At 39.4% G+C, this 18,734-nt stretch overlaps 1 protein-coding gene across 2 annotated transcripts in view; it reads left to right on the top strand.

The window, feature by feature from the left end:
* TXNRD1 (thioredoxin reductase 1) overlaps nucleotides 1–18,734 on the top strand; it is a 64,886-nt gene that overhangs the window by 33,057 nt on the left and 13,095 nt on the right. For both annotated transcript variants that reach the window (XM_059402219.1, XM_059402218.1), the window contains exons 9-14: nucleotides 3,853–3,945; nucleotides 4,504–4,580; nucleotides 6,505–6,661; nucleotides 11,819–11,926; nucleotides 14,825–14,920; nucleotides 18,412–18,546. In XM_059402219.1, coding sequence (XP_059258202.1) covers nucleotides 3,853–3,945; nucleotides 4,504–4,580; nucleotides 6,505–6,661; nucleotides 11,819–11,926; nucleotides 14,825–14,920; nucleotides 18,412–18,546 — 666 coding nt within the window. The remainder of the gene's footprint in view (nucleotides 1–3,852; nucleotides 3,946–4,503; nucleotides 4,581–6,504; nucleotides 6,662–11,818; nucleotides 11,927–14,824; nucleotides 14,921–18,411; nucleotides 18,547–18,734) is intronic.

Genomic DNA, 18,734 nt, shown 5'->3' with positions numbered 1-18,734 from the left:
GGGCTTAACTTAGATGCTTTGTAGGACCATTTTAAGGATCTCTTAATGTTGATGGGTAGAGTTTGAGCATTGGGATGAGCACGACCTGTTTTCAGTACTATTCTGCCATTTTCTTGCCAGGTGACTTTGGGGGAATTCCTTAATCTCTCTGAGCTTCAGTTTCTTCTGTAAAATCAGGATGCTAAGAACACCCTTCTCAGCGTTCCAGTGAAGATTGCATTAGCTGACTCTTAGAAAGTAATTAGAACAGAACCTGGCACAGTAAATCTAAAATGAACTTATCTTCCAATATTATAATGAGGATTAAGTAGCAGATGTCCTTGAAGTAATCAGTACTTGATTACTAGAGTTGATTTTTAGGGAGTGGACGTAGATAAGCTATGTTTGCACTAGGACCGTGATCAGAAAGCAACAGCTGGACGTACACATTCTGATAGAAGAGTAGCCTCTTCCTGTAATGTCTTTTAAGAATTCCACTCTAGGGGTGCCTGGGTGGCTCAGTGGGTTAAAGCTTCTGCCTTCAGCTTGGGTCATGATCCCAGGGTCCTGGGATTGAGCCCCACATCAGGCTCTCTGCTCAGCAGGGAGCCTGCTTCCTCCTCTCTCTCGCTGCCTGCCTCTCTGCCTACTTGTAATCTCTGTCAAAAAAATAAATAAAATCTTTAAAAAAAAAAAAATTCCAGTGTAGTTAGCATGCAGTGTTATATTAGTTTCAGGTGTGCAATACAGTGATTCAGCAATTCTCTACATTAATCAGCACTCATCATAGTGCCCTCCTTAATCCCCGACACCTACTTGACCCATCCCGCTACCCCCCTGCCCTCTGGGAACCATCTGTTTGTTCTATGTAGTTAAGAGTCTGATTTTTTGGTTTGTGTCTCTTTTTTCTTTCATGTGTTTGTCATGTTTCTTAAATTCCACATAGGAGTGAAATGGTACGGTATTTGTCTTTCTCTGACTTATTTTGCTTGGCATTATACTCTCTAGTTCCATCCATGTTGTTGCAAATGATAAGATTTCATTCTTTTTTTATGGCTGAGTGGTATTCCATTGTTTGTATAAACTACATCTTTATTCATCTGCTAATGGATATTTGGGGTGCTTCCGTAAGTTGGCTGTTGTAGACAGTGCTGCGATAAACATAGGGGTACCTATTTCCTTTTGATTTCATGTTTTCATGTTCTTTGGGTAAATACCTGGTAGTGCAATTACTAGATCATAGGGTAGTTCTAATTTTAACATTTTTTAAAAAGATTTTATTTATTCTAGAGAGAGTGTTTACACACAAGTGGGGATGGGGGAAGGGTGGCAGAGAGGGAGGGAGAGGAATAAGCAGAATGTAGAGCCTGTCAAGGGGCTCTGTTCCTGGGACCCTGAGATCATGGCCTGAGCCGAAACCAAGAGGTGGACTGAGTCATCTAGGTGCCCCTCTATTTTTAATTTTTTTTTAAAGATTTTATTTATTTATTTGGCAGACGTAGATCAAGTAGTCAGAGAGGCAGACAGAGAGAGGGGGGTGGGGGAAGCAGGCTCCCCACTGAGCAGAGAGCCTGATGCAGGGCCAATCCCAGGACCCTGAGATCATGACCCGAGCCGAAGGCAGAGGCTTTTTAACCCACTGAGCCACCAGGCGCCCCTATTTTTAATTTTTTAAGGAAGCTCCTTACTGTCTTCCGTAGTGGCTGCACTAGTTTGCATTTCCACTAGCAGTGCAATAAGGGTTCCTATATAAGGGTTCCTATCCTCGCCAACACTTGTTTCTTGTATTTTTTTATTTTAGCTATTCTGACAGGTATAAAGTAATATCTCATTGTGGGTTTTTTTTTTTTTTTAACATTTTTGTTTGTTTATTTGAGAGAGAGCAAGAGCAGGGCGTGGGGGATGGAGGGGGAAGGAGAAGCAGACTTCCGGTGGAACAGGGAACGTTATAACGGGGCTGGATCCCATGACCCTGAGATCATGACCTGAACTGAAGGCTGACATTTAACTCATTAGGCCATCCAGGCGTTCCCCTCTCATTGTGGCTTTGATAAGCATTTCCTGATGATGAGTGTTATTGATCGTCTTTTCATGTGCCCTTTGGCCATCTGGATGCCTTCTTCAGAGAAATGTCTGTTCATGTCTTCTGCCCCTTTTAAGTGGGCTTTTCGGAGCTTGAATTCATGACTCTGAGATCAAGACCTGGTCTGAGATCAAGAGTCAAGATGCCTAACCAACTGAGCCATTCAGGTGACCCACTTTCTGCCCATTTTTTAGTTGGATTATTTGGTTTTTTGGTGTCAAGTTGTATAATCCCTTCTTCTTTTTTTGGAAATTCTTTATATATTGGATACTAACTCTGTATCAGATATGTCATTTGCGAATATCTTCTTCCATTCAATATGTTGTCTTTTAGTTCTGTTGGTTGTTTCCTTCACTCTAGAGCTTTTTATTTTGATGTAGTCTCAATAGTTCATTTTTGCTCTTTTCCCCCTTGCCTCAGTAGATGTGTCTAAAAAAATGTTGCTGTGGCCAACGTCAGAGAAATTACTGCCTATGTTCTCTCCTAGGATTTTTATGGTTTCAGATCTCACATTAGGCCTTAATCCATTTTAAGTTTATTTTTGTGTATTGTGTAAGCAAGTGGCCACTTTCAGTTTTTTGCATGTAGCTGTCCAGTTTCCCAACACCATTTATTGAAGAGACTGTCTTTTTCCCATTGCATATTCTTGCCTCCTTTGTTGAAGATTAATTGACCATACCTTTGTAATGTCTTAATATTTGGAGAGTTCTGGGCATCTTTGAGAATCTTCTGAACTTTGCCCCAGTGAAATAAATACGTCTGTGCACCTGACATTTTACTTGGGTTCCCAGGGTCTCTCTGACCCCCAGGCACCTTGGTGAAGCTGTGTTTTGTTAGCCAGTGACCTCGTAGAAGCAGCCTTCTGCAGGGAGGAAGAAGAGAACACGTTTGGAACAGACAGTACAGTGTGATGTGCGGAGAGATGGCGGGGAATAAAATTGTTCTAAATGCAGAAATTGTATTAGATACAGGAAAAGCCTAATAACTTGGCAGTTTTCCCATAAAGAATGGTTGTGCCTACAAGGTAGAGTAGAAATTGCACGTGATTTTATGAGTGTCTTTGAGTAAATATTTTGTAGAAATCCATGATTTGCTGTCAGTCAGAGATAAAGGTGAACTATAGACAGGCAGAAGCCTCCAGCTGATAAGGTTTTTCATCTGTTGCTATCTGGTCTGGAGGTCATGGTTGACATCTTGGAGTAACGGGCTAGTGTGTTTGATCCCATCGGGCACAGCACAGACTCCAGAGTTTGCTCCTTCCTCCTTATATCCGTGCCCTGAAGACCACCCCTACTTAGGACACACCTACCTCCTGGCTCACTATACTATTTAGGGCTTTCTAGCTGTTACCTATATCATGTTTGATTTACTCCATTGTCTGTTCTTTGTTGACCAAGCCACACATTTGAGTTTGGAAGAGAATCTCTGAATTTGAGCAGTAGTGGCTCTCCAGGGGATTAATGGTTCTGGGTGAGTTGCAACATAGGAGCCTGGGAAGAACAGCAAGTCTTTAGTTGGATTTTAGGAATTGTAGTCCTCTCCTACCTTTCTCTTTGAATTTTATTCTGTTTAGGAACTCTTTGAAAGAAAGCCCCTCTAGCAAACATGAAGTAATAAGAAAGAAGGTGATAAAAGGCAAAAACCTCTTATTGTCCTAATGATGTTAAGGTGAGGGAGATGGGACATGAAAGACCTTTCCAGCCAGATTTTGTGTTTAACTTTGGGTTAACCTGATAGAAGAGGGTTGGTACCTGTCCTTATTATGGAGTAAAATTTTGTTACTTTTATAGGTTGAACAGATTGAAGCAGGGACACCAGGCCGACTCAGGGTGACAGCTAAGTCCACCAGTAGTGATGAAACCATTGAAGGAGAGTATAATACGGTAAGGAGTGGGCTCAGATCATTACTAAATTAGAAAGCAGATAATATGCTTATTGGATATTTGCTGGGTACATATAATGGCTGTTGGCTATTTCTAAAACCCTTGATGATATGCCCATTTTAAGACATCTTTATTGCTTGTGATACTATAATTTGTTTTATGTGTAACTTAAAAACATCGTTTGTCAGATACCTAAAATAGGCATCCACCTTTTTAAATGAGATAGAACTTCTCTGTCCTTAAAAATTTTAATCTATCTCACTACTTAAAAAAAAAATTCAGTTCTAGCCTATGCTGTTTTTGTCTTTAAGCTTGGCTAGATTTATTAAAGGGCTTGTTAACTTTCTTTTTCTTAATAAATGGACAAGGATTTCTGCTATATCATGTTCAGTGGATATATTTTAAAAATACTTTAATTTGTTTAAACTCTTGCATTACTTTCTTAATGAAATATTTCTTTCCAGGTCTCGAAAATGAAATCAGATTGGCTTAATGATAAATAACTTACGTGCAGCATTTTTGATAACAGTCACTGATTAAAAATTAATAATTTTTCAGGTATTGTTGGCGATAGGAAGAGATGCTTGCACGAGAAAAATTGGCTTAGAAACCGTGGGGGTAAAGATAAATGAAAAGTAAGAGAAAAAATTTTATTAATGTCTTATTGAATACTATCTCAGTTATTTGTAATACCGATCAATAGTGGAGTTTTAGATTTTTTTTTTTAAAGATTTTATTTATGTACTTATTTATTTATTTGACAGAGAGAGCAAGACCACAAGAAGGTAGTGTGACAGGCATAGGGAGAGGGAGAAGCCGGCTCCCTGCTGAGCAGAAAGCCTGATGTGGGGCTCGATCCCAGGACCCTGAGATCATGACCTGAGCCGAAGGCAGAGCTGAGCCACCCAGGCGCCCCGGAGTTTTAGATTTTTAGCTTTAGTTTTTATTATAGCTGGAGAAAACTCAGTGCCAGTCACATTAATATTTCCTGTTTTGTTTTTTTTCCCTTTGCAAATCTAAATGGAAGATAGAGCAGCTTGCATTTTGTTTCTTTAATATATAGTATCCAGAAAAGGAATCTAACCCCACAGTTAATTGCAGGTGTGTGCTTTGAGCTGCGTTAAATATGTAGATCTGAACTATGTTTAGAGCTACCAAGTTTTAGGATGATGGTCACTGTATTTCTAGTGATAGCTACAAATATTGAAAAATTCTGTTTTCAGAGTTAAGCGTGAAAATCCTTTGGACTGTAGCACCGCAGGAGAGAACTGAGATGGGGGGGTGCGGCTGCTTATCTGCTGCCTGGGGCTGTTTCCCAACATTTCCTTCCTTACGGCCAAGTAAAAACAAGTGATATGAATGCTGAATGTCTGGGAAAGTAAAAATACAGGTTGCTTCTCCTCTTTCAGGAATATCCTGTATTTTGGAGAAGAGACTTCCTAATCTGATCATGATGATTTTTGTTTTACTCCTTTTTTTACTAAGATGAAAAGACAGAGTTGTTGAGGAGGTCACCAGTAAGATTTATCAGACCAAATGTTACGATGACTTAATAAACCTGCTAGCCTTGTTCCAGTGGGTCCAAAGCTTAGATTTTGTGTGACGTTAACAGCAAACACTTACTTTGTACCCATTTTCATTCAGTCCTCACAGCCCCTTAAGGTAGAAGATGATATCCTTTTTCTTCTTGGTAGTTTTTCCGTTATTGTGTCTCCCATTTATAGGTAGGAAAACGAAGCTGAGAGATATTAGATAGCCCTTCCATCACCCTATCATAGAGGTGATAAGCAACAGACCTGGTTATTACTATTTAGGAGCCACACTTTTTTTTTTTTTTTAAAGATTTTATTTATTTATTTGAGAGACACAGAATGGGAGCACAAGAACCTGATGGGGAGCTTGATTCTGTGACTCTAGGATCATGACCTGATCTGAAGGCTGTTGCTTAACAAACTGAGCCACCCAGGAGCCCTCTTTTTTCTTTTTCTTTTTTTTTAATATTTTTTAATATTTAAGTAATCTCTGTACCCAACATGGGGGTCACACAACCAACCCCAAGATAAAGAGTTGTATGTTCCTCTCCCCAGCCAGCCTGTCACCTGTAGAGTCTACATATTCTTAACCACTGTTGTAGTTTTCCTCCAGGGTTCCTTACAGTTTTCTTATTCCAGAATTGTCTCTAAGCTTTTTATGTATTTTTAAAAAATTTTATTTTATTTTATGTATGTATTTCTTTTTTTTAGAGAGGGAGAGTGTGCATATTGGGGGTGTAGTGGTGTGGTGGGGAGAGGCGGAGGAGGATCGTAAGCAGGCCCCGCGCTGAGTGTGGAGCCTGTTGCGGGGCTTGCCCGCATGCCCCTGAGACCACGACCCAGTCGAAATCAAGAGTCAGATGCTTAACGGACTAAGCCACCTATGCACCCTGTATGCATGTATTTTTAATTTTAATGCATTTGAATGTTGCCCTTAGCTAGGATCACAGTTTTGGGCTGCTTTGGGAGAAAAGAGATTTTATTCTACATAATAGTGGTAATTGATTTTAACTGAATGAATTTTCAGGACTGGAAAAATACCTGTCACAGATGAAGAGCAGACCAATGTGCCTTACATCTATGCCATTGGGGATATACTGGAGGGGAAGCTGGAGCTCACGCCGGTAGCAATCCAGGCAGGAAGATTGCTGGCTCAGAGGCTTTATGCTGGCTCCAGTGTGAAGGTGAGTTTGTGGCTGACACCTATTTATGGTATTTTTTTTGTTTTGTTTTTAAAAAATATTTATTTATTTATTTGAGAGAGAGAGAGAGCGTGCGTGCAACCTATGTGAGTGGGAAAGGGGCAGAGGGCGGGGGAGAATCTCAAGCGGACTCTGTATTGAGCGTGGAGCCCTGCACCGGGCTCTAACTCACCACCCATGAGATCACCACCTGAGCCAAAACCAGCAGTTGGACACTTAATCAACTGAGCGCCCAGGCTCCCCAGTATTGATACTGTTACTAATAGTACTACCAGTTCCCTAGTTAGGGGTAGCTGTGAAGTTTTCCAGGTCTTGGATAATTTAGCTATCTTGCTGATGGCATCCTAGCTGTGCTCTATTAACTGTATTCCAACCAAGACATTGTTAAGTCTGCTGTACCTTTGTGACTTTATTATAAAAATTGTCATTCTGGGGACCACACTGGGAATAAATGACCTCGGTTAATCAAATTTCAGCACTATTGTGTTCCATATATGCGTAATGGTTGCATTTTACATTAATTTCATTATTACCAATTTAAGTATAATTTTCTAAATCCTTTTATGGCACCTATCTAGGCTTTAAAAGGATTTGGGGATCTAGGTAATAGTATCAATGTGCAAAGCTGTTAAACCAATATTTAGGCTTTATTACTCTGTCATTTTAAAAAAATATGTCTTCCGCTCTTGGAATGTTTAATGTGTTAAATTAATGTTCTAAAGTGATTTTTTTTTTTTAGGGGCACCTCTGTGGCTCAGTCATTAAGCATCTGCCTTTGGCCCAGGTCATGATCCCCGGGTCCTGGGATCAAGCCCCAATTTGGGCTCCCTTCTGAGTGGGAAGCCTGCTTCTCCCTCTCCCGCTTCCCTGCTTGTCTTCCCTCTCTTGCTGTTTTGTTGTTCTGTTTTATGGGTTTTTTTCCCCTTATTTTTAGTGTAACTCTAATAATAAGACAAATGCCTTTACCGTTTAGGGAATTATATTATAAACAGGTGCTGTTCAGATCTCTGCGTTTGAAATCTCACTGGTCTGTCTGTCCTTTAGTATAGTAAATAAAATGGAAATGCCAGTAGATATCTAGGTTAAATGCCTTTGGGCAAATCACACACACATTTTTTTTTTTTTTAAGCAACTGCATAATCTCTTTAATCTTGCCCAACCTGTGTTAAGAATTTTACCGCATACCTGAGAAGGTGAGAGAATCCATATCTGTCCTCCTCCTAAAGGAGCAGCTCTCAGAAAAGATCTCTTTTCTGTTGAAAAGTTTAGCTTACCATCAGCACCTGGCTGAGTTAAAACCATTATGGGATTTTAAGGGAGTCCAGACTGAACTGTGGGTGTTAGTGCAGTGCCTTCCTCCAAAATTGCTATCCTCTGTTTGTCAGCACTTCACAAGAGCTTTGGGAAGAAAGGGAAACAAAGTGCTACATGTGTGTGCTTGCCACGTGCTTGGCACTGAGCTCAGTGCTCTGTAAGCCTTATCTCATTCAGCCTCCAGGCCTCCCTGGAGGTTGATGACGTGTACAGGGAAATTAGGTAACTGTAGGAGGTCACAAGGCTGGGCGGCAGCCCAGGCATAAATGAAGTCCAGTTCTGACTGTAAGTATTGCTGTCTTAATCATGGTGATTTATTGCCTAACAAAGATTTGCAAAGTATAGATTATAGAAGAATAGGGGATAGGAAAGATATCTCAAGAATTAAAGAATCCACCAAATTTGCAAACATCTATGTAATACATAATTTTCCTAAATAAAATGAAGTGGAAAACACATTGGGGAAATTTAAATAAAAATTTTTAACGTTTAATAATAATTAAACTTCTGAAACTTAAAAATATTTGCCATTAAATAAAATACTTCGTTCTTTTGGAAACACAAATGAAGGGAAGAAAAGTTTTTATCATTTCAAAAACTGAAAGAAAACAAACTAAAGCTGAGTCAGCCTGTAAATGATGGACATTCCACTAAGCCCTTTGTTTAAAAAGCCACATGATAAGACACACAGACCAGTTTAAAGCACAATATGACAGAACATGTCAGCAGAATGACCAGTTGTTGTTTCTTGGATCTTTTTAGAATTGCTCTCAAATACTTGAAATACTTTGTTTTTACAAACAGTAAACGTGAGCGACTTTATTATTAAGGCAGTACTTTATTTGTTAACTCAATTTTTTAGTATATATAGAATATTTTAGGGGTGCCTGGCTGGCTCAGTCGGTAGAGCATGCAACTCTTGATCTCAAGAGTTGTGAGTTTGAGCCCTGTGTTGGGTGTGGAGCCTACTTTAAAACTAAAAATAAACAATATACATATATTTTATATATATAATATTTTATGTGAAAACCATACAGAAGCCATAGTATATGTATCTTCAACTTCAGGATAGGTTGTATTCTGAAAGTTCATTAAGTTGATTGTTGTGAAAACTGTGTAGTGTATTCTCCAAATAGAGGTGCTGGAGACAAGGATTACATTTTCCAGGCTACGCCACAACAGTCCATCCATTTAAGTCCATTGGAACCTGCAGTTTGAAACTGGGACAACTTGTCTTTTACATGGATCCAGATTTCCATTTGATACCCTGTTTTCCTGCCTGAAGAATTTCCTTTTATAGTTATTTTAGTGCATGTCTGCTCCTGGTGAATTCCTTTTCTACTTGTTGTTTCTTTGTTTTTAAGTTTATTTTGCCTCCAGTTTTTTTGGAAGATATTTCTTGCAATATAGAGTTCTAGATTTACTGTGTTTCTTTAAATAGCTAGTGATTTGTCTGTTATCTTTTGGTTGCATGGATTCTGAACACAAGTAGGCTATCATTTTTATCTTTGTTCTTTGTTCTGATTTCCTTTTATCACTGTGTTTTAGCAATTACTGCTAAATTATTGTAAGTCGCGGCATTCTTTTCCTTACAGTTACTCTGCTTAGGGCTTGTCAAGTTTCTTAGATTTATCTATTTATCCTTTTCATCAGATTAGGAAAATATTCAGCCATTCATTTGTCTTCCCTCTTCCTTTCTTCCCCTCGGCCTCCAACTAATGCATATTGGTTCACTTCTGATGTACTTTTCATGGTCCTGAGCCCGTTTCTGTTCTCTATTTTTTTCAAGAACTGTCGTGATGTCTTTAAGTTTGCTGATTGTCTGCACTAAGGCTATTAATTCCATATTGTGTAGTTTGCACGTCAAATAGTTTTTTTCGATCTCTACAAGTTTTATTTATTTAAAATGTTTTCCTTTCCTCCCCTCAGCGGGTTCGTGTTTTTCTCTATTTGCTTGAATATACAGACCATATTTATAATAGCTCATTGAGTGTCCTCTGGTGATTCCATCATCTCATTTTCAGTGTCTGTTTCTATTCATTGATTTTCTTCTTGGTATTGGCTCGCTTGTTTTTGCTTCTTTGCGTGTTTTGTTATTTTGGATGGATGTGAACATTGTACATTTTACATTGTTGGGTGCTGGGTTTTATTGAATTCCTTTATACATTGTTGGATTTTGTTCTGGCAGCCCATTAAGTTACGTGGAATTAGTTTTATCCTTTTGTAAGACTTGCTTTTGTGCTTTTTTAGGGTCTGTCAATAGCCATCTTTATATCTAGGGCTGATTTAGTTCTACCACTACCCCATTCTCTTTACTTTATGAATTCTTTCTACTCTGACTTGAGGGAACAGGAGCTATTTCCAGTCCTGTAAGAGCTCTGGTCATTTGGGGGCCTCCTGCTCTCCAGTGGTTCTTTTTTTTTTTTTTTTTTTAAATTTTAATTTAATTTAATTTAATTTATTTGACAGAGAAAGACACAACAAGAGAGGGAACTTTCCACAAGCAGGGGAGTGGGAGATGGAGAAGCAGACTTCCCACTGAGCAGGGAGCCTGATGTGGGGCTTGATTCCAGGTGTCTCCATGACTCAAGACACTTCTGGGCTCTGAGCTCCCTGCTCTTGCCCCCAGTTCTTAGTGCTCTGGACAGTAAACAAGAAACCACTGGCCTCGCCTCATCTGTTTCCCTTCTGTCAGGGATCACAGTCCTGCACTGCCTGTTGTCCAGTGTCTGAAAGTGTTGCCTGCTCTTTGTCTGGTTTTCTTGTTGTTGAGAGCAGGAGGGTAATTCTGGTCCCTGATACACCATGATGGCTGTCCGTGGATGTCTGCCTGTGCTTTTGATTCAGAGTTCCAAGGGTTTATGTTCTGTTTAGAGAAAAAGGATTATATTTGTTATTTCTAGAGGGAGACAGGTTTTAAAGATTTTACCCTACCATTTTCAAGGGGAATTGAATATCTGATATTTTAAATGCAGAATGTTACTTAGGCTCCCCTCTATGTACAAATGTGATTGCAGGTTTTTACCAAATCACATTTACAAACACATTTGATATTTACATAATCTCTTCCTCACTTTGTATCAGTATACTGAAGACTGAGAAATCAATTGTAGAGAACCCGGTTTATTTATTTAATCCTGCATTTCATAAACTTGTTTGACTTCAGAATCTTTGTCATTTCTACCATTAACAACGTTAAGGTATGCTTTGGAAGTACTACCAGTGACTTTGTTTCTGTGGCCTTCCACTTCAGTGGCTGTAGTGTATACTGCAGAGCCACTTTCCTGTTTGCATCTAAAAGCTGCTCACGATGTTACCACTGTTGAGGAGAACTGGAGCCATGCCCCATTAAAGCATGTAGCTTTTTCCATACAGTAAATTATAGGTTTCCAGGAATGGGGTTCTTGGCAAAGAAGGTTTTTATGGCTCTTAACTGGTATTACCTAATTGATTTTCCAAAGAAGTCTGTCAATTCCTGTCACCAATATGAGACTGTGAGCATTGCATACCCTCATCTTGTTTTTGGCTGCTTTATAAAGGGAGAAAAAGTGTGTCCTTACTGTTGACATCAGTTGGTAGATGGATGGAGAAGGCAGATGAACCTGTTCAGGATTATCTTGCCAGATTTCAAACCTCTGTTACAACTGCTGCATGAGTTAATGGTTCTTAGCATAGTAGGTTTATACCTGGGGTTGCGACTTCCCATACTTTCTGGTAGAAATTTATTAGTCTGCTTTCCCCTCTTGATTTTGAACCTCTTTGATGTATACCCTTTTTTGAGTTCTAATTTCTCCTGTATTAATTCTTTTCTTCCTTCTCAAACAGTGTGACTATGAAAATGTTCCAACAACTGTGTTTACTCCATTGGAATATGGTTCCTGTGGTCTTTCTGAGGAGAAAGCTATGGAGAGATTTGGGGAAGAAAATATTGAGGTAAGTTATATTCTTTATGCCTGTGTTAAGTTACTGCTGCTTTTTGTTAAAAGTAATTTCAAGCATACAGAAAAGGTGAAAAATTGTATAAAGACCTTTCATTAACCTATAATCTAGATTCGTGTATTGTCAACATTTTGCCCATTTGTTTTATACTTTTCATATTCTGTTTTTATCTCTCTGTATGTTTTTTTTCCTTGCACCTTTTGAAAGGAAGTTAGATGCCCCTTTACTCCTTAATTCTTCAGTGTGTGTTTCCTGTGAACAGGGTATTTCTTAAGTAACCACATTATAGTTACCACTTTTAGGAAGTTTAATGTTGATAGAACACTTGGATATGATCTGCCTTCGTTTTTGAGTCTTATCAGCTGACCCAGTAATACTTCCATTTTTTGAAACCGCTTTTACTGGTTCCTTTTATTGTTAAAACAATATTGTTGTAAATATGAAAAATAGAGGGAATTACAAAGAAGAAAACTGGAAATTAACAGCATTTCAACCATTCTATTAGTGACATTTGGGTTTTTTGGTACCATTACCCTCTTCTAACTTTCCACAGTCCAGGAACCATACGTGTGAAATACACTATTTTTGTGTACACAATGCTACCCAAAGAGACTGGTGCTTTAAATCATTCAGGAGAAAAGTTTCCATTAAAACCTTCCAGAAGACCAGATTTGTAAATCTGAGTAAATTTTGTGAAATAAAAGCCTATTTTAAATCTCTTTATCTTTTTCTTATTATATGCGTTAGCAGTAGCATGTAACATCTTGGTCTTATTAGTACAGCATAAGTAACATTTTCTGACTATAAAAATAGTATCTCCTCATTATAGGAAGTTCGGAAAATTAGGAAAATATAAAAAAGGAAATTGAAATTCATAAAGAGATCACTGCTGTTAATATTTTGGCATATTTCCTTCTGGTCTCTTTCTGTATGTTTATATATTGTGTATATGTGTGTGTATGTATAATTGCAGGTACATAAGTCTTGTGTGCAATTTTCTGTTCTATTTTACAGTTAATGTTAGGTCATGAGCATTTCACCCTAAAAACAGCGTTATTTAAGAATGACATAAGTATTTTGGGATGTGCTAAAATAATTTAAGCCATTGTTTATAGTATAAATAGAACAATGAACATCTTCATAATTCACTGTATTTCTCTGGTTATTTTGTGAAGATAGATTCCTACCAAAAGATTCTTTTTTTTTTTTCCCTACCAAAAGATTCTTATGTTTTAAGGTTCTTTTAAGGATTTTTTAAAAAATTTATTCATTTGACAGAAAGAGAGAGAGATCACAAGTAGGCAGAGAGAAGGCGGGGCGGGGGGAGAAGCAGGCTCCCTGGTGAGCAGAGAACCCGATGTGAGGCTCGATCCCAGGACCCTGAGATCATGACCTGAGCCAAAAGCAGAGGCTTAGCCCACTGAGCCACCCGGGCACCCCTGTTTTAAGGTTCTTAATATGTATCTCATTTTTCTTGACAGGCTTTGGCTTTCATTTTATTAGAATTTGCATTTTTCATTATAAAAGTAATGCCTTTGGGGCGCCTGGGTGGCTCAGTTGGTTAAGCATCAGGCTTCAGCTCAGGTCATGATCCCATAGTCCTGGGATTGAGCCCTGAGTTGGGCTCCCTGCTCCCTGGGGAGCCTGCTTCTCCCTCTCCTCCTTGCTCTGCTCACTCTGCATCTCTGACTCTCTCAAATAAAGAAACAACATCTTTAAGATAAATAAATAAAAGTAATGTATTTGAGTTGAAATTTTGAAAATGGAAATAGGAAACAGTTATCCATACATCTGTGTTGGTAACACAGCAGTTGTTAGCAATTTGGGGTAATTTCTTTAACCATCTTTTCCCTGTGTAATTATTGTGATACTATGATGCTATGTATTCAGTTTTGTAACCCACATTTTTTTTTTTAAAGTTCACATTGTATTATAACATCAAAGAACACTTATTGTAATGGCTACATAATCGGTATGTTAAAAAAATTTTTTTTTTAAAGATTTTATTTATTTATTTGACCATCAGAAATCACAAGTAGGCAGAGAGGCAGGCAGAGAGAGAGGGGGAAGCAGGTTCCCCGCCGAGCAGGGAGCCTGATGTGGGGTTCGATCCCAGGGTCATGGGATCGAGCCCCACATCAGGCTCTCTGCTCGGCGGGAAGCCTGCTTCCCCCCCCCACACACCCCCGCCTGCTTCTCTACCTACTTGTGATCTCTGTCAAATAAATAAACAAAATCTTTTTTAAAAAGTGGGCCGGGGGGTAGCCAACCAATAAATGTTTTGAATTAAGACTGGCAGCTGAAGGTGGAAAAAAAAAAATCTCTGTAGTCACCCAGATTTAAGTTCATGAAGCATCAGTCAAGATACCTGCACCCTTCCGCCTCTCATCTTCCCGGCCTCCCTCCTTGTGGTCTTCATTGCTTTCGGTGAATTATAAATTCCTCCAAAGGAGGGAATGTCTTTGGAAGCATCAAGGAAGGAACTGGATAATTGCTGTAATTGCTCCTGGTGACTTACTTGTGTCTTGCCCAAAGTTGTCATTCCTGTGCAAGATAGTGTTGGGTTATTTTTTTCTCTTGTTTTTTTGATGTAAGACAGCAAGTAATTACCTGGCTTCTTTCTCTTGTTTGCTTGCTTTCTGTTGTTATTATTACTTAAGGTTTACTTTTCTGAGATTGAGATATAATTAAGGGATGAGCCTTTAGCAAAGGGGCCTGACAACAAGTTTAAGGTCATTTACTATCTGACCAAATTCCTATTTATTGCATGGATCTTATTATTTAATGAAAGTCTGAGTATCAAGAGCCTCCAGTATTTTTAATCCACAGCTGGTGTTTGACAGACATACTTCTTAAGATAATGGGTCTGAAATTGTTTGTTTATCTTCTCAGGTTTACCATAGTTACTTCTGGCCGTTGGAGTGGACAATTCCATCAAGAGATAACAACAAATGTTATGCAAAAGTAATCTGTAATATCAAAGACAATGTAAGTGAAATGCTCATTGAATCCTTTTTTTCAGTAACTTCATTTTGTTTTTAATACGTAATTCTGTTTTAATCACATCATGGGCATGCATTCCTGTAGTATTTTACTTGTTGGTCTTCCCAGCCGTGTGGACACTGAGGGCAAGGGCCACAGTGACACCACTTGGTCTGCTCTCAGCGTCCTCAGCTCGGGTCCCTGCACAGGGTCAAGAGGCCCCCCAACCTTGTGAGCACAGACCACAGAAACGACTTAGAACTGTGTGTGTTCATAAAAAGCCATGAAGTCAGTGACTTCTAGGAATAATGAGAAAATGAAAAAGAACAGGAGTAATACATGTTTATATCCTAAGCAGCTGGCCCTAATGAGAATGTGCAGCAGGAAGAGCTCTTTTTTTTTTTTTTTTAAAGATATTTTTTATTTATTTGACACAGAGAGAGAGAGGTTACAGGTGGGCAGAGAGGCAGGCAGAGAGAGAGGGGGAAGCAGGCTCGATCCCAGGACCCTGGGATCATGACCTGAGTCGAAGGCAGAGGCTTTAACTCACTGAGCCACCCAGGTGCCCCTAGGAAGAGCTCTTAATTGGGTTCTGATTTAAGATTTCATTGGTGAGTGCTGAATGTAACAACCGGTAACGAAAAGCCTGCGGGCAAACTCCTTGACCTCACAGGACTTACTTCCATGCCTATAAAGTGATTGAAGACATGCTTGGATTTTCTGTCTTTTTTGGCTGCCGTTCCCATACTCAGAACACATGCATGTACACACACATACTTGTGGATTGTATCTGAAGAGAACTGGTATTTTTAACTTAGCTGGGATCTTACCTTTAAAAAGAAAAAAGCGTGAGTAAAAATGTAAATCATGCTAAAGAATCCATAGTTAAAAGCCAAATAAATGGACTTTTCTTATTTGGGGATTTGAATAATTTGAATATAATTATAATTGAACATATACCCTGTTGAGAAACTACTGCCTCAGAGAGCAGTATAGGAAAATCTGGTTCTCCCATGAAAAGGATCATTCTAGATGCATTTAGTAAATGAAGGCACTAGGATGCTGTTGACATAAAGAACAATTTTATGCACTTATTTCCTTTGCACACATAGCTTTTATCATTTAAAGTGTTTTGAGTATACATTAACTATCAATCCTGCTTTAGACGAAAAGGGAAGGTGTGCAATGTTCTCTCCAGCTGTCTGGGGTCTCCCTCAAGCAGGAGATCGTTCACTTGCTTGTTGCTTGGAGCAGTCAATGAAGCCGCCACATTTTCCTTTAGACCAAGCAAATCTGTTTTCCCTGTATGTAGTCTGTTGTCTTTTTTTCACTGTTGTGTCATTTGTTCAAGTAACACTTTATTAAGATTTTATTTATTTGGGAGAGCATGTGAGAGAGAGTGCTAGCAGAGGAGTAACAGCAGCCTCGGGGCTCTATTTCTGGACCCTGGGGTCGTGACCTGAGCTGAAGGCAGATGCTCAACTGACTGATCCACCCAGGCACCCCTCAAATGACACTTTTTAAATATAATATGAAAAATAGTTTTCACTGCTAATGAGCCCATCTTAATTAAAATGGTTGAGGCGATAAGGAGGTTGATACTCTTTTCAGTTATTTTCAGACACAAAAATAGTATTAGAAAAGGTGAATACTTGTCATTCATCTGTAATAAGCAGTTTTATACAAAAGCATGCTTCTAGAACTTGACCGTCCTTGAGGCATATGCTTTATTCATTTTGAGTCAATCACTTCATAGTGTCTACCTGTGCTTGGTTTTTCCAGTGTTTATTTGCCAGGCTTTTATTCTTTTCTTACATGAAATACTAACATTTACAGGAAGATGGGGAAAGAACTGACCATTCAGATTCAAAGAATGGTCACACTCTGGTGTGTTTGCTTTAGAGCCTTTCTCTTATAAGAGAGAAACCTTCACAGAAGAAATTTGTAACAATTGATGTTACAGAGTACTTACTCTGTACCATGTACTACTTGGAGGTCCACGTGTATTAACTTCGTTCTTAAGTAGTCCTGTGAGGCGTGAAGCACCGGGAGGTTAAGTGACTGTGCTCAGCTCACTTACCTCCTTCATAGCAGAGTTGGAACTAATCCCAGGCAGTGTAGATCCCATGCTCTTAAGCATTACCCTATGCCTGTGTAGTCTTTGGTATTCCTTCTCGATCCTGTACTCATCCCCAGCCCCCGAAGCAACACTGTTTTGATGTGAGTGCCTCGCCTGTTCCTGTTTTTACGTTTGCTGCCCGTTATGGTTTAAGAGTGGTCCCCTCAGAAGCCTGCAACTTTTTAAAAAAATCTCTTTCTTTGAGATCTATCCATATTATTAAGCATAAATCTAGTATATTTTAAGTGCAGTGTGTTTAGTGCTTTCTCCATATACTAAACCCACAATGGGCAGGATAAATAATGCAAGATTTCAAGGAGGAATATTATTACAGTACTTTGGCAACAGGACAACCTTCCTGATTGTTTTCCAGGCCATGATTGAACCTTAGGTAAGGCTGTGAACCCAGCAGCCTGAGGTGCCTTATCTGTGGTGAGGAGGTGGAATCGCTCAGTCAGGAAGTCTGAACATTAGAATGCACCAGATTTCTCAGCCCTTTGGCAGAGGTATCTGGAGTTTGGGATTTAGAGTTTATTCAGAGTTGCCAACATTGTTCTCTGTTTGTTTCAGAAATGGTTTCAGATTGGAAGAGTTTTAAGTCTAACTATTCTTTCTACCTCCAAAGCCTTAGTTAAGATGATTTTTTAATTTAAACAACTGCTTTTACTTATTTTTTCCCAATTTTTAAAAAAAGACTTTATTTTAGAGAGCAAAAGAGTGGGTGGGAGGTGAATAAGGGGAGGGCGAGAGAGAGACCTAAGCAGAGTCCATGCTGAGCATGGAGTTTAATGTGGGGCTTGACCTCACAACCCTGAGATCATGACCTAAGCCAAAACTGAGAGTCAGGTGCCTTAACTGACTGCACCACCCAGGCCCCCGTAGATTTTTACTTTTTATAAAGTCATTTCTACACCTAGCATGGGGCTCAAACTCACGACCCCAAGATAAGAGTGGCATACTCTACCGACTGAGCCAGCCAGGCACCCGGAAATGACTGCTTTTAAATGTTACAGCTATCCCACGTAGTTTATCTGGAGCTTTGAGGCAGCCAGATAGAGGAGATGAGGACAGAACTGCCCTTTGAAAACATTTTCCAGAACATTTTGTTGCTTATGGAGTTGTAGATATGTTTGCTTTTAATGATTTCCTTCCTCATTGCTCAAGGCTGACTCTTTTTTCTCCCTTCTTGTTTGCTTATAACTACCACACTCTACTGGTCCCCTGTTGGAGTATCTCCAGCCTAAGTCACTTTTAGCAAGTATTAATACAAGTTTTTAATCATTTCTGATCAGGGTTTTTAGAATAGACCAGGTCCACATTCTAGGTTGTTAAGAGGGAAAGAATCAATGTAACTGTATTCCTTTATTTTACATCTTAGGAACGTGTTGTGGGCTTCCACATACTGGGTCCGAATGCTGGAGAAGTGACACAAGGCTTTGCAGCTGCCCTGAAGTGTGGGCTGACGAAAAAGCAGCTGGACAGTACCATCGGCATCCATCCCGTGTGCGCGGAGGTGGGTCTCCTGCACTTTGACAGCTCTGTTCAGAATGCACAGTGGCACCTGGCTTGCAAGGGGCAAGTCCAGGACTCTGAAGTTAGTGTCTTTCTGCTGTAGTTGAGCTACTGCTGTACCTCCTTTCAGTTTCATTCATAATGGAATACCTCAAAAGGAGCCCTGTCTCTAGAAAGGAATTTTCCTTT

Source organism: Mustela nigripes, chromosome 6 (assembly GCF_022355385.1).
Source record: "Mustela nigripes isolate SB6536 chromosome 6, MUSNIG.SB6536, whole genome shotgun sequence".
NCBI lineage: Eukaryota > Metazoa > Chordata > Mammalia > Carnivora > Mustelidae > Mustela > Mustela nigripes.
This window is presented reverse-complemented; position numbering and strand designations above follow the sequence as displayed.